This window comes from Octodon degus, unplaced genomic scaffold (assembly GCF_000260255.1).
Source record: "Octodon degus isolate 3935 unplaced genomic scaffold, OctDeg1.0 scaffold00110, whole genome shotgun sequence".
NCBI classification, from domain to species: Eukaryota; Metazoa; Chordata; class Mammalia; order Rodentia; family Octodontidae; genus Octodon; species Octodon degus.
This window is the reverse complement of record NW_004524686.1, coordinates 6,521,530-6,535,731: the sequence shown is the minus strand read 5'-3', so window position 1 is coordinate 6,535,731 and position 14,202 is coordinate 6,521,530. Positions and strand designations below refer to the sequence as shown.

The 14,202-nt window shown below is 37.6% G+C and overlaps 1 protein-coding gene across 2 annotated transcripts in view; it reads left to right on the top strand.

Annotated features, from left to right (window-relative positions):
* Positions 1 to 14,202, top strand: part of F9 (coagulation factor IX) — a 44,608-nt gene that overhangs the window by 16,500 nt on the left and 13,906 nt on the right. Inside the window, exons 5-7 of one of the 2 annotated variants that reach the window (XM_023699087.1) lie at positions 6,697 to 6,825; positions 9,547 to 9,647; positions 9,678 to 9,812. In XM_023699087.1, the coding sequence (XP_023554855.1) occupies positions 6,697 to 6,825; positions 9,547 to 9,647; positions 9,678 to 9,812 (365 nt within the window). Of the gene's footprint in view, positions 1 to 6,696; positions 6,826 to 9,546; positions 9,813 to 14,202 lie in introns of both variants that reach the window. The other variant, XM_004639342.2, reaches the window with a different exon arrangement.

Below are 14,202 nucleotides of genomic sequence, written 5' to 3'. Positions count from 1 at the left end.
TCACATGGAGAAAAAACATTCTCTCAGCCTTTCTCGGGGAGCACATTGGCCAAGCAATGGCCGTGACTCATCCACATGGCTGACTCTGACAAAAGATCTACAGTCTGAGGTACAGGATCTCAGGATAAATTCTGAGGGGATTTGACTGACCTTATCAGATCCAAAAGCTACAACTCTTGTTGCATAGGTCTTGCTTTATTTTGGTCTTTTTTATGTATTTAGTCCAGGGTTTACAGGGTCTCACTGCACAGATTGGCCTTATAGTGATTCTCCTGTTTTCAGCCTCCCAACCCTGGGATTGCAGGCACATCCCACCATGCATAGTCTCAATCTGTCTCAGTGTGCTCCTAGGGTAGGTGTAGCATGCACACTTGGGATCGAACCCTAGTCCCTGTGTCTTTCTAAGCAGGCATTTTAATCCACTGAGCTATCTGGTTGGTCCTCCCCTGGGAATTCTTGAGCTATTATTCCAATTCTAGGCTCTTGAGACTTTTACCTGAGAGTAAAAGACTTCTGATTAGGCAGCAATGGTTCCACCCAATGCACACATCAGCCAGAGATCAATAGCAGCAGCAGCATATTGAGTCATAAAGAGCAATGTGAATGAGGGAAATGATCTCGAGGTCTGGTTACTTAACCGTGGACACAGAATGAGAAGTGGGAAAATCACACCAAGTTTCCTCATTCCTAGTGTGCATGCACTGAACCAAGTTGTGCCCATCACCCATTTCTGTCAGCTTATCACATTCTTGTATTGACTGAACATTTTCTACAGGCGCTATTTGATTTGGCTGAACATTCAGCATTGGTGTTTAGCCACAGTATGATAGCTAGTAACATGAAAAGACCCAGGGATGTTATCACCATTCACTATGAGAAAGTTCATAACAAATAATTAAGGGAAAAAAACCAAGTACTATCTCTTTGGATCACACACTTACTGCATTTTTGCTAGCAAGAATTAAAACTCAGGTTGATTCCCTTCTTCACCTGATAACAGTTATTCTGCATCTCTTTATGTCTGGAACTGCCATTAGGGATTATGGGCTAAATATTAAGTTAGACTATGGTATCATATGTAAAGTACAGTGATAGCATGTAGATTCCTCACTCAAAAGTTCATGATGTTTCAAAAAACATATAGTCACACTGTTAGTCTAGATTCCTCTATAAAAAGAGCCTGTTGATAAAATCCAAGGGGACAGGACTAAGAGACAGAAAAATGAGGTAGTGAGGAAAGGAAAACCAATAAGAGGATGAATTATCAAACTACTTGTCTGTAACTATAACTGATTATTTGACCTCCTGGGCCTGTCTTCAGGAAGTCAGATGAACTGGACTCAGGATAGTGGGCCTAAGAGGCAAGAAGAGGAGAAAGAATTTGTCTATCAGCTTCTGCCTGTCATTGGTCAAAAGTTCATCTTTCGGGGAATTATCTCCCCATATTTGCCTCTTGACAATGCTTGAGTACCCAAAGAGTCATGTAGAATCTCATATCTCAGCATCAACATGGAAGCCGAAGAAAGAGGTAAAAGGTACATGGTGCACATATGAACCAAAGAAACTCAAGGCTCCACTTGTAGAAGGTCAGTTGAAGTTAATGTTGAGGTGATTGTCACAGTACTAAAAAAAGACACAGGTAACCTCACAGAAATGAAGGTAGTACACAGGAGGTCTCTCATAGGGTTACTCATTTTCAAACTTCCCATGCTATCAATGCACTAAATACTTAGCATTTCTACTGAAAGTTGGACTGTATTTGAGTGTGCAGGTAAGGGGAAGGTGTCTTACATGCATTTTATTCCTGTGTTTCTCCATAGTCAGAAATAGGTCCAAGGGCACAGATTCTTTCTTGGAACTCAGCAGGTCTCAGCCAGCAAGTCCTGAATCATGGTATTTCCTGCTGTAAATATTGCATAGGAGAAACACAGAAAAATCACACTAATTAGAGATATAAAATAACATGGCAGAAATAAGCCAACTTTACAACAAATTATAATTAATGTGAAGTGAGACTAAACTAATGCATTAATGGCAAGTTTTGGGATGGAGGTAAAATCTAATTGCACATTTCTGACACGGAGATACTTAAAATAAAATTACACCAGGAGGCTACAATAAAAGGATGTAAAAGGAATCATCAGGTAAGGCCTGGCAATAATGAAATTTGGAAAGCAATCTGAATATCAGACAAAATAGATTCCAAGATGAAAACCTTTACAAAAGACAAAGATATTTTATATTATTAATGTAGATTACACTGGGGAATAAAGAAAATGTGGGCCAGTGGGATGCTGAGTACTGTCAATACACAATGTATTTAGTGGTTAGCTTCATAAAAGACCCAATTTATTCTTCTATGTTGATTTGTATCTACCTCAACCAGCTTCAAATTGTTTTCAGGTTCTCTGGACTCCCTAACCCTATAATTTCTAGGGCGCTCTAGATTCTATCTCTGGAAGTATAGAATTCTCTATACTTAATAAATTAAGTATAGAGAATGGAGTCCAACAATCAATGCAGTCCTTCTTCCCTACATAAATTCCTGTTTAATTCTCCAGTTTAGAAAGCCAAACAACTTCTAGGATAACTAAGCAACAGAGAGTACTGTGTTTTGGTACAAAGAGGCAGTATGTGCATGAAGTTATGGATTTGTTATTTTTTTACTCATTGAAAGAAATAAGGAAAAATGTAACTTTCAGGAAAATGGTTGTATATATAGAAAACACAAAGAACTTAAACAATTTGTATAAATGAATACTTACAGAAAATCTTCTAGATAGTGAACATACAGGTTTTAATTATATGATTATGTACTCACAAAAATTAAAGAAAGCAAGTTTTATAATTGTCTTAATTACTCTTCTCAGTAATGGAGATCCTCTCAGCTCTATCTTTGCATTCCACAGTTTTACTGGAGCTTCCTTTATGGCCAAACTCATAACATTTTAACTCATCCTGCTGGTCTCTTTGCTCTTGATTCTCAGCATAAATCTGACTAAAAAATCCCCAACAATAGTCTTGCCACTGCCTTGATATTCGACTGCTTTGAAATTTCTTTAGCCAGATTAATCAGTCCATCATACTTAATCTCAGTCTCTGGACATGGGAAAAATTCAGACAAACTTTCTGCCAACCCATGACATATATTATCTGGAGTCCAACAACCAATGCAGTCCTTCTTCCCAGCAGAAACCTCCCTTGCCTGGCTTTTACAGGGAGGATTTCTATCAGCATTCTGGTCTTCTGAGTTCTGACCAGAATCTCCCATACAGAAGAGCCAAAAGAGTTCTTTTGCTTCTCTTGTAGGCGACGTCTCCACACCTTTCCTATCTCTTCCCAGAAGCCATTCCCAAAAGCTTGTAATGCACATGGTCAGGTTTAGACACAGCAATGACCCCACTTCTTTGGTACCAAATTCTGTCTCTGTCACTCTTCTCTCATTGCTGGGACAAATACCTTACACTCAAAATGAAAGAAGGAAAGGTTTATTTAGCTCACAGTTACTGGAGGTTTCAGTCCACGGCAAAGCAGCACATGGAAGAGTGCTGCAGTTCATAGTGGCAGAAAACAGCAAAACAAGAGCACAAGGGAGGAGAAGCAGCAACAAAATGGCTATACATAACAAGTCAGGCTACCTTTCCCAGGCTGGGTGTAGCACTCACACCCATTATTCCAGCAGCAATTACACCCATAATCCCAACAGTACTCACACCCATAATCCTAGTGGCTCATGAGTTAATCACAAACTCTAGAAGCCCACCCCATGACTGTATGAGGCTTTGGGGCAACAACTAGATACAAATCACAACAGTAATGAAATAAAAATAAATGTTTTTGAATAAAAATAAGAAAGATGTAGAAAAAGTCTATACAAAATTACCAAACATTATTAAAAATAGTAAGGAATACCTAAATGAAATAATGGCTTCGATATAGTGAATCTATTATTATTATTATTATTATTAGTATTAGTATTAGTATTAGTATTTCCTAATAAAACAGGTGTGGTTGTATATGCTAGTAATCTCAACTCTTGGGAAGTTGAAGCAAGAGTCCAGCAGGAGTTTGAGGCCAGCCAGGGCTACATAGTGAATTCAAGGCCATCCTGGATTACACAGTGAGACCCTGTACCAAGAAAAAAAATTCCTAATAGATTCATTGCAATGTCAATCAAAACTCCCTTCTTCTTTGACATATACAGGAAGTAATATTGTGAATTCTATATTCGTCTATGGAAATGCAAAGAGCCAATTATAGCCAAGATAATGGCAATAACAGTGAAGTGCTTCCTTTACCAAGATGTACAGGGATACATTAATTAAGATATTGCTGTATTGACACAAATGTAGAAATATAGATCAATTCAATACAATTAGAAAATCCAGGAACATATAAGAACTTGCAAAATGTCTTTCTTACTTACTTTCTTCATTGTCGGAAGAAACTAACCAGCACCCACAACTTAAGAAATGAGAAGTTTATTTGGGCTCAAAGTTTCCAAACATGCCCCCCATAGTCAGTGGATTCCAAGGCAGAAAAATATGTTGGAAGGGGCCAGGGAAAGGAAAGCTGTTTATTTCACGGCATTCAGGAAGCAGAGAGGGCAAGGGAGAGCCAGGAAGAGAAATACACAGCTACCCAAATCCTATCAGCTTTCTAAAGTCCCACCTGTGAGCTCATGAGAATTTACAGGGACATTCAGATATAAACTATAACACAAAGAAACTTAATTTGTGACAAGAGGAGCCACTGCAGTGAAGAACAGAATGAGTAGTGTTTTCAATAAATAATGATAAAGTGTACACACATGGAAAATATATCTGGATCCCTACCTACCTCACCAGATATAATCAAATACAAGTGCAATAAGGATGTAAATATGGGATATAAAATAACAAAATTATATATTTATGATCTTAGGATAAACAAAAATTTCTGTTTTATACAATACAGGGGACTGAACCTAGAGTTTCATACACGGTAGGCAAGTGCTGTATCATTGAGCTACATCCCAAGCCCTTTTGATTTTATTTTGAAACACATCTCAGTTCCCCAGTCTGGGATCAAACCTGCAATCCTACTGCCTCAGCCTCACTAAAAGTTGGGATTACAGGCATGTATCACCATGTACAGCTGCAAAAATCTAAACAGAATACAAAAGTTCCTCACCACAAAGAAAAAGATAAAAAGGACTATACTAAAATTTAGAAATCTTGTTCAGCAAAAGACAATATTTAGGGAAAAAGGGAAGCTGCAGAGTGGATGAAGATATCTGCAATACACATATCTAATAATATCTTCTCAGGCACTGCTAGTTGCAATTTAACTTTGCACTATCATTTCAGAAAATTGCTTGGTAGTATCTTTAGACCTAAATATATCTTCCAACAATTCAACTCACAGGTAGAAATCAGTAAAATCCATGCTTGTATTATCAAGAGATACGTACAAGAAGGTTTGTTGCAGTATTATACAGAGGAGCCCAAAACTGACAATAACCCACAAATCCACTAATAGAATGGTTGGGTATAAGTTGTGGCATCAATACAGTAGAATACTACACAGCAGTGTAAATGAACTACTGCTATACAAAATCCACATAGATGAATCTTACAGATGAAAGGCTAAATGAAAGATGCAGAAGAATATTATTGTGAGATATTTACATGAAATTATACACTACCTAAGCTGTACACTCTCTCAAGGACAGGTAATGGTAACCTGTGAGAAGGAACATTAGGAGACATCCTGGGATTGTGATAATACCCTTTGAACTGATCTTTGCAGTGTGTAGTTTTTTTTTTTGTTTTGTTTTTTGCTTTTGTTGTTGTTGTTTCAGCAGAACTGAGGATTGAACTCAGGCCCTTGCACTTACCAGGCAAGTACTTATTCTACTGAGCTATCTCTCTAGCCCTGCAGTGTGTAGTGTTTAAATAAGTGTATTTACAGATTTTCCTTGTTTAAGAATTGAGTTCCATTCATGGGACTCAGTCCTTGAACGAATTATTCACTAAATGAGGAATTGTGTATAGTATTACAATATTCAGAACAAATAAATGCTGAAAGAAAACTCCAAGTTTTTTACTTTGCTTTTATATGCAAAACTATAATGTATAACAGAACATAACCTTACAGTACTTTTGTGTACCATAAAATCAGCAAAAAATTACAGTACTGTATCAAAAAGGTATACTGTACAAAAAAGACATTGAGGCTCCATAAACAAGATTTACATAACTGTACAAAAATAAGATGGGTCACAAGTCTAAGCAGTGGCTTATAAGTCCAAACCATGTTCCTTGGTCATAAATCTAAATAGCCATCATAAATCTAAACAGCCATTAAATGAATAGGTCATTAAAGGAGGAATGTCTGTACTTTGTGAAAACACATGCAAATCTGAATTTGAGCTATATACTTCAGTAAACCAGTTTTAAATTTCAGCCCATGATTTGGTGAAAGTATGGTGTCCAATTATTTAGTTTTACACTGAATCCATATATTCTTGTCACCACTATTATGATTTACTGAGAATTTTATTTGACTCTCATTTCTCATCTTAGCTCAAGCCCCCAAATTTCTCAATACAAATGCTTGAAGCTTATTTGGCCCATACATGAGTCAATAGTTCCACATGTTTTTTAGAAGCACATGTCAAATTATGGTATGGTTATTGATTTTTCTTTCTTTCAGATGCAACTTGCAGCATTAAGAATGGCAGGTGCAAGCAGTTTTGTAAAAGGGATGCTACAAACAAGGTGGTTTGTTCCTGTACTGATGGATACCGACTTGCAGAAGACCAAAAATCTTGTGAACCAGCAGGTAAATATCTAAATACATTTTTAAAGGAAATCTATATTTGAACTTTGAGCACTTCAGCTATTTTTAATTCCAATTGCTAACTACTTCCTTTTGAAATAAAAGATTAGTAACCTGAATTAGACAAATTCATTTTCCAAATCACACCATTGTTTAAAACATAAATTCTGTAATTATCTACTGCCTGAATTCTTTTCTGTGTTTAATTACTTTCACTAACTTTTAGATCACAGAACAATCAATTTGCATGATTTCTCTATGTAATCCTGGTCATTCATCTAGTGAAGTGAATACATTGATAGAGTACATACCATAAAAGTGCTTAAATAATTGACTTAGCGATAGGTTTCTAGTATAAAGATGGCGAATTTTAAACACAAGTCTGTCAAGGCCTGCATAGTTTACTCTAAGAAAATTATTTTCTGACTTTGGATCTCAAGCTGAGCTTATACATTTGATGTCAGAATGGTTTCAGTGACTACTGTTTAAATTCTGCTAGGCTGATCAGCACAGTCTACAGAGCAATGGACCGTGCAGTATTTTCCAGTTAGGATATCCATGCCACCACGTAGCCAGGAGGTTGCTGTATTCAGATTATCTCTCCTCCACACTCCTATTGCTCAGAAAACTGAAGTAGAAATTTTATACTGAAGTTCAAAAAAGTAGGCTTTGTAGAATCAATTATATTAGATAAGTGAGAGACTTTTTTGAATCAAGCTAAATTTAAGTTCTTTTGCATTTATAAAGCCTGATTTGTATTAAATTGGCACATTAACACACACAACACTTCTCTGGAACTGGATTTGATACCTGTCTCAGCAATGCACTGGGTAGAGGAAATTAAAGAATGGACATGAAATCAACAGTATGCGTGCTGTATTTAAAACAGAGAGTCAACAAGCTTCAGAGCTGGCCCACCTATCTTTCTGCCCACTTTTTCACATACATAAAGCTAGCATAATTTGAGAAGAGTGTGTACATGTTTATGTGTGCATGCATATGTATGTATGCCTTATCTTTTAAAAGCTAACTTCCAGTGTTGACAGAGTGTATGAGAGCTAAATACAGCTGGGCGTGATGGCACACATCTATAATCCCAGCACTCGGGAGGCTGAAACAGAAGGATCACAGAGTTTGAGGACAACCTGGACTATATAACAAATTGAAAGCCATCTTGAACTAATAGCAAGATCTTGTCCCCCAAAAAAGATGCTCAGTCCTTAGAAGACTTTCTGTGGTGGTGGTGGGGGCGGGGGGAAGAATGGAAAATCACTTCTATTAAAAGTTGTATTGAGAGTTAACCTTATCTTTAGCAAAATAAGTAGCCCAAACCTAAAATAAGCTTTACAGCTTTTTCAAAGATAATTACCCTTTTCTTCTAGTCATTATCAATCTTTATATATAAGTATTTTGAACTAATTTTTTGTTTTCTCAATCACTTAAAGCCTTCATGATACTCTGTTGCAGCTGATTGCTATAGAAATTTCTGTTATAAGGAACATGCCTAGGAGGAAAATGAAAACTAAGTGTGAGGGACTTTGTTTCAGTACAATTTTCATTTGCAAGTTTCTCCAATGCATCAGAAAAAAAAACTATTTTAGGAAATAAACCAACCCAAGGGGATAAGGTAGTCAGGTCACAGATAAATATAGCTCTGATTATCATATGCATAATCTATTTGGTTAATACTTGATAGCCAAGTAATTGAATCACAGTGCTGTTTCTTCAACAAACACTGAAGATTCACCTTGAAACGTAAAAGAATGTGCTCTGCCAAAGAAACACTGTTAATGGTAAGGATCAGAAGTCCCATTTACCAGTTTCTAATGCTAAAGTCACAAGGCACCAATCACCGGACTTCCATTCAGGGTTGGCACTTGAAAGGAAGACTTCCAGAAATAAACTAAACAGAAGGTCATTAGACTCTATAAAAGTCTTACCATTTCCTGCACCTTGAAACCATAACGTTAAGTGAAATAAATCAGGCAAACAAGCATAAATAGCACAGAGCTTCTGTTATATAAGTAATCCAAAGCATAAATATATTAAAGAGCAAAATAAAAACAGAGAATGTAAGAACAGGTAGATATATATTTTGTAAAAGTGAAGGGGACAGAGAGACGGAGAAAGCGGAGGGGGAAGAGAAAGGGAGATAAAAAGAATTAAGGGGCTGGGGATACAGCTTAGTGGCATGAGCACCCTCCTGGCAAACAAACACAATGCCCTAAGTTCAATTCCTGATACAAAAAGTACCACAAAAGAAAGAATTAAGATATGCCATGTAGGGGCCAGGAAGATGGCTCAGTAGAATAAGTCCTTCTTTGGCAGGTGCAAGGGCCTGAGTTCAATCCGTAGTTCTGTCAAAAAAAAAAAAGATGTTGCATGTACATGCATGAACTGTCCACAAAGAATATAAACATTACATACAAACATATACTAATATTTTTTAATCATAGCAAATTTGATCCAGGACACCTATTCTATATTTTCACAAAGATGGTACATTACTTAGCCAACTCTCCATGAAGACTTTGAAACCTTTCCATAAAAATAATGCAATTCAACTTTTGAGTTAATATTGTATTCACTGATTAGACTTTTTAAATATTGATGGTCCATTTCTCGGAAATGACAGAAATGGGGCTCATTCTCAATTTTTATAATACATGTTCTATTTGGCAGTAATAAAAATTGGGATACTAATTGTTTTGTCTACTTTTCTAGTGCCATTTCCATGTGGAAGAGTTTCTGTTCAATACAAGTCTAAGAAGCTCACCCGTTCTGAGACTATTTTTTCTTACATGAACTCTGATAATTTTACTAAGGCTGAAACCATTTGGGATAACATCGCTGAGGCTGAAACCATTTGGGATAACATCACTAAGGCTGAAACCATTTGGGATAACATCACTGAAAGCTACAAGATATCTGAGGACCTCACTCGGGTTGTTGGTGGAGAAAATGCCAAACCAGGTCAATTCCCTTGGCAGGTACTCTATCCTAATCACATGTCAAAACTAGAGCTCAGTAAAAGACAGGCCATGTTCATAGGAGACTGAATCTAGGACACAAGGGAAGCATTTAGGGAAGTTTCAGCACTGATCAACATGGGGAAGCCCTGTCGGTAAGCATCTGGTGAAAGATAGGTCCAAGGGGAGCAACCATCAAGGGCCAGAACAATATGGTCTCAAGGTAAGAGGCTAGCAAGATTCCAGACAAACAATTGGTCAGCAACAGGAAGTAGGCTCACACATACTGGACTTCAGACCCTAGCAAAGCTGGTGAAAGTCAGAAAGTCTCTAGGCGGAGAGAAACTGACCTATCTCTCCACTTAGAAGGGAGCAAAGAACTCACAGAGGAAAGATTAAAGTACAAATGGGTTCCCAGAACTAGAGATTGGGATAAGGACCTGAACCACTGCTATGATTCTCGATGTATGGCAGTGTCATAATCACCAGGGAACATATTAGGAAAGCGAATTCTCATATTCCACCTCAGACCTACCAAATCATAAGTGCTAGGAGGTGGAGCCCAGCAATCACCCAGCTCTCCGGGTGATTCTGATACACAGCACAATTAGAAACTGGTCTGAAGGACAAAATCTAATTACAGAAGCCAGATTAAAAATACAAAAAGATGGATGAATCCTGTCTAGTCTTCAAGGTTGTGCTCTTTAGACAACCCACATGTGCAATATCACCTATGCACAATTTTGCTGTAACACCAGGAGTCAGACTCATAAGAGATTCTGGACTGTAAACGTTCCCACAGCTAAAACCTAAATGATTCCATCTGTGAAAAGGAAAACACATTGTTTCCCTGTCTCAAGCAAGGCAAGCAGCCAGGTGGGTCTTTACAGAAGGTTGTGCTGTCCAATAAGGTAAACACTAACCACATGTGGCTATTTAAACATCAATTAGCTGCAATTGAAGAACATTCAAAAGTCAATTCTTCCATCACTCTTGTCATATTTTCAGCGCATAATAGCTACATGTGATCAGGGGATACTGCATTGGACAAAGCAGGTAGAAATAGAACATTTCCTTCACTGCAGAAATATGTGTTCTCAGTGCATTTAACAGCATAGTCTACAATTCTCTAGTGGCAGAATAATAATTTTAGTAGTGATTTCAACTATAGATTGCCCCAAAATATTTTATCTTCTGAGATTTCAGCTTCTGTATCAGAGACTGATAGCTTTAAACAGTCTACATCAAATCAACATCTCCAGGTTTAACACGACTGGAATTTCCTGAGACTAGCTACCAGGTGTCTGTCCAAAATTTTTGCACAATGCTTGCTCTATTTTCAAACATGATGTATGTAAGACATTGAACCTATATTTGGGGATAGGAGAGACATTTGTAGAGAATGGTAGGGAAGGGGAGAGGGGCAGAATATTCCAGTCAAGACATATTGTCCTTCCTTTTGTCTTTGCTTTTTAAATATATATCTTATCATCCTATGTTCATCTTATAAAATAGGGGGTTTCATTGTGGCACTTCCATACATGCATGCGCCATATTTTGATCGTACATATCTCCCTTATTAGTCTTCCTTATGTCTTTCATTCCCCTCCACCCTTACTCCTTCCTCTTGTTTAGAAGTCTTCCTTCTAGTGGATCTGATCTTATGTCCTATGAAATATACCATGTGTCCCTCTGCACACTTCACTTCCCCATTTAAGCGACCCTCCAAGAGCTACTGCCTTTACCCACTATAGCCCCTCGCTTTACTTGTCCACATCCTTTCTTCATAGGATGTACTTCTATTTGATCTTTCCTGAAACAATCTCCGCTACAGACACTCTGCATGTGCTGTCATTGTACTTAACATATAGATATGTTGTTCTGTTTAATCAGTCCAAGTTTGTAGTATGTAATGCTGTCACTTCTTTTGTAGAGTTGGGACATACACGTAACACATCTTAATTCCTTAATTCCTTTGCTCACCCCTTCCCTTCTCTCTCTGTTCCTCCATCTTTTGATTCACTTCCCCTTTGACAAAAGTTTATCTCCCTACTTCTTAGCACCTATCTTTCACTTTGATCTTTATTTAAAATTTGCTTTTCTCATGTAAGAGAAACAATACAATATTTAAGCTTCTGTAGCTGATTTATTTCATTTAATATGATGGTCTCAAAGTGAATTTATTTCTTACTGTCCATATTATTTTGTCCATTTTATTTGTGTTTGTATGTATTTTTAATTCAACATATATGTAACTTCCTTGGATAAGGTAGTTATAACAAAAGATCTTGCTGGGGCTGGGGAGATAGCTCAGTGGCCTAAATGCCTGACAGGCAAGCACAAGGTCCTGAGTCAATCTCTGGAACCAAGAAAAAGGTTCTACATTTATGATAGACATTCCCCTTGAGACTTTCAGACATAAATCAGTATTTATGGTGAATGATCCAGGAACCAGAAGTATATTATTAGCTAAAAAAATCACTTCCCATAAAAAAAGTGCACAATGAAATAAAAATCCCAGGACGTTTGTATTGTGGACTTACTGTTGACCCCATGTCATTTTAGTAATGAATTGACAAATAATTAAAGGAGAACTAGAGTGGAAGATTGGTGGATAAAGTTTCAGTTTAGTCACACAATCTCTGGTTCTCACCCACGCCCTTTAAACCAGGTGCTTGGTGATGTTTTAACAATGCAGGGCCTTCCTAAAATAAATTTCAGTAACACTGCCAGGCATTTTCTTTTCTTTTCAAGCAGAAGCGACCCTTAAATAGTTTTTGCAGGCCTATGAGGAAAAGGGTATAAATGATACTCATTTCAAATCATTCCCTGGATTTTACTGGGCCATTGTATTTTTCCTGTCAACCCTACCTAAGATCATTTGGAGGGTTCAAGATCAATCACAAATGTGCGCGCACACACACACACACACACATTCACTCCCAATATTATCCATAAGAATGAAGATTACAGGCACAGAGCCATTGATTTCTTCTTTTCTAAATGTGAGGTATTGAGATATTGTCTAGTGTACAGGAGAAAGATCCTGTCGTAATTTTTCATTGGTTTCTTCCTCACAAGAGAATGATCTCCCCACAACTGTTCCATGCAGTTCTTTAAGAAAAGTTACTAATTTCCAAAAATAGAAGAAAGATTAAATGTACAACAGTCACTTTTCTCCAAGCATAGTGGTACACACCAGTAATACCAGCTAGTGAGAGATGCAGGAGGACTTCGAGTTCAAGGACAGCCTGAACAACTTAGGGAGGCCCCATCTCAAAACAAGAAGGGCTGTGTTTGTAGCTAAGGGATAAGTAGAGCACTTAACTTGCTTAGCATGTCTAAGGCCCTGGGTTCAATCCTCAGCACTACAGCAAAGCATTGTTAAAAATATACCTCAGTGGTCTATGCACCTGACTGGCAAGTGCAAGGAACTGAGATCAATGCCCAGTACTGCATACTGTGCCAGCCCTGAAACCGTGGGTGTGCCCTCCGGGCCACTGAAACCAGGTGTGGTGGCACATGCCTGTAATCTAGCACTGGGGAAGCTGAGACAGAAGGATCGCTATGACTCTGAGCTGCCTACTCAGACCCTGCATAAAAGAAAAGATAAACTGCAAACAACCCTGCTGGGGCCAAGGTATCAAGAGAAAGTAATCAACAGCTGGTGTTGCAGTAACTGCCATATAGATTTCAAAATGCTGAAGCTTCAAGAAAGGCTTTCTATTTTTGTTTCTTTTTAACTTTTTAATTGGTGGTGAGGGATAAAATTGATCACTCAGGTGAAGAAATCTGACAAAGTGCGGAGTTCACTTTCATCTGGAGTAATGAGTTTGAATGAACTGGAAATGTTTAGGTGAGCTGTGTATAAGAGCTACCTGGGAAAGGCGAAGATAACTGTTCTTTGTGAACTTCCAAGTGACACTGGCAGACAGGCTGGGTGATTCAGGCCTCAATTAAGAAACTGCTTTGTAATCACTAGATACTAGACTCAGCAACTTTGTGTCATGGCAGTGGCTGAAGGTACAAGGGGTGCTCAAAATACACACTTAATGTCTAAATGTTAAAAATGCAGAATAAATGACACACTGCCATTAATCCCCCTCAAAATAACCTGGCACTGCTAGGAATACACTTATCCCATTATTCCTGTTGCTTTTTATTTTTCGTTTCTTTTTCTTTTTTCAAAATTTTATTGATAAACAGATAGCAATGAGAGTTTCAAATCAAATCGGAAGTACAGATTCAAGAAATAACAAACTGCATATATTCTTCTTAGTGGTTAATTGCTGTACAAGATGAGGACTTGAGATCCTACTTACAAACACCATTAGAACAAATCATTCTATTCATTAAGAGAATGCAACTATATATCTATCCTAACCACTTTGAATACACAGATACAAAATGG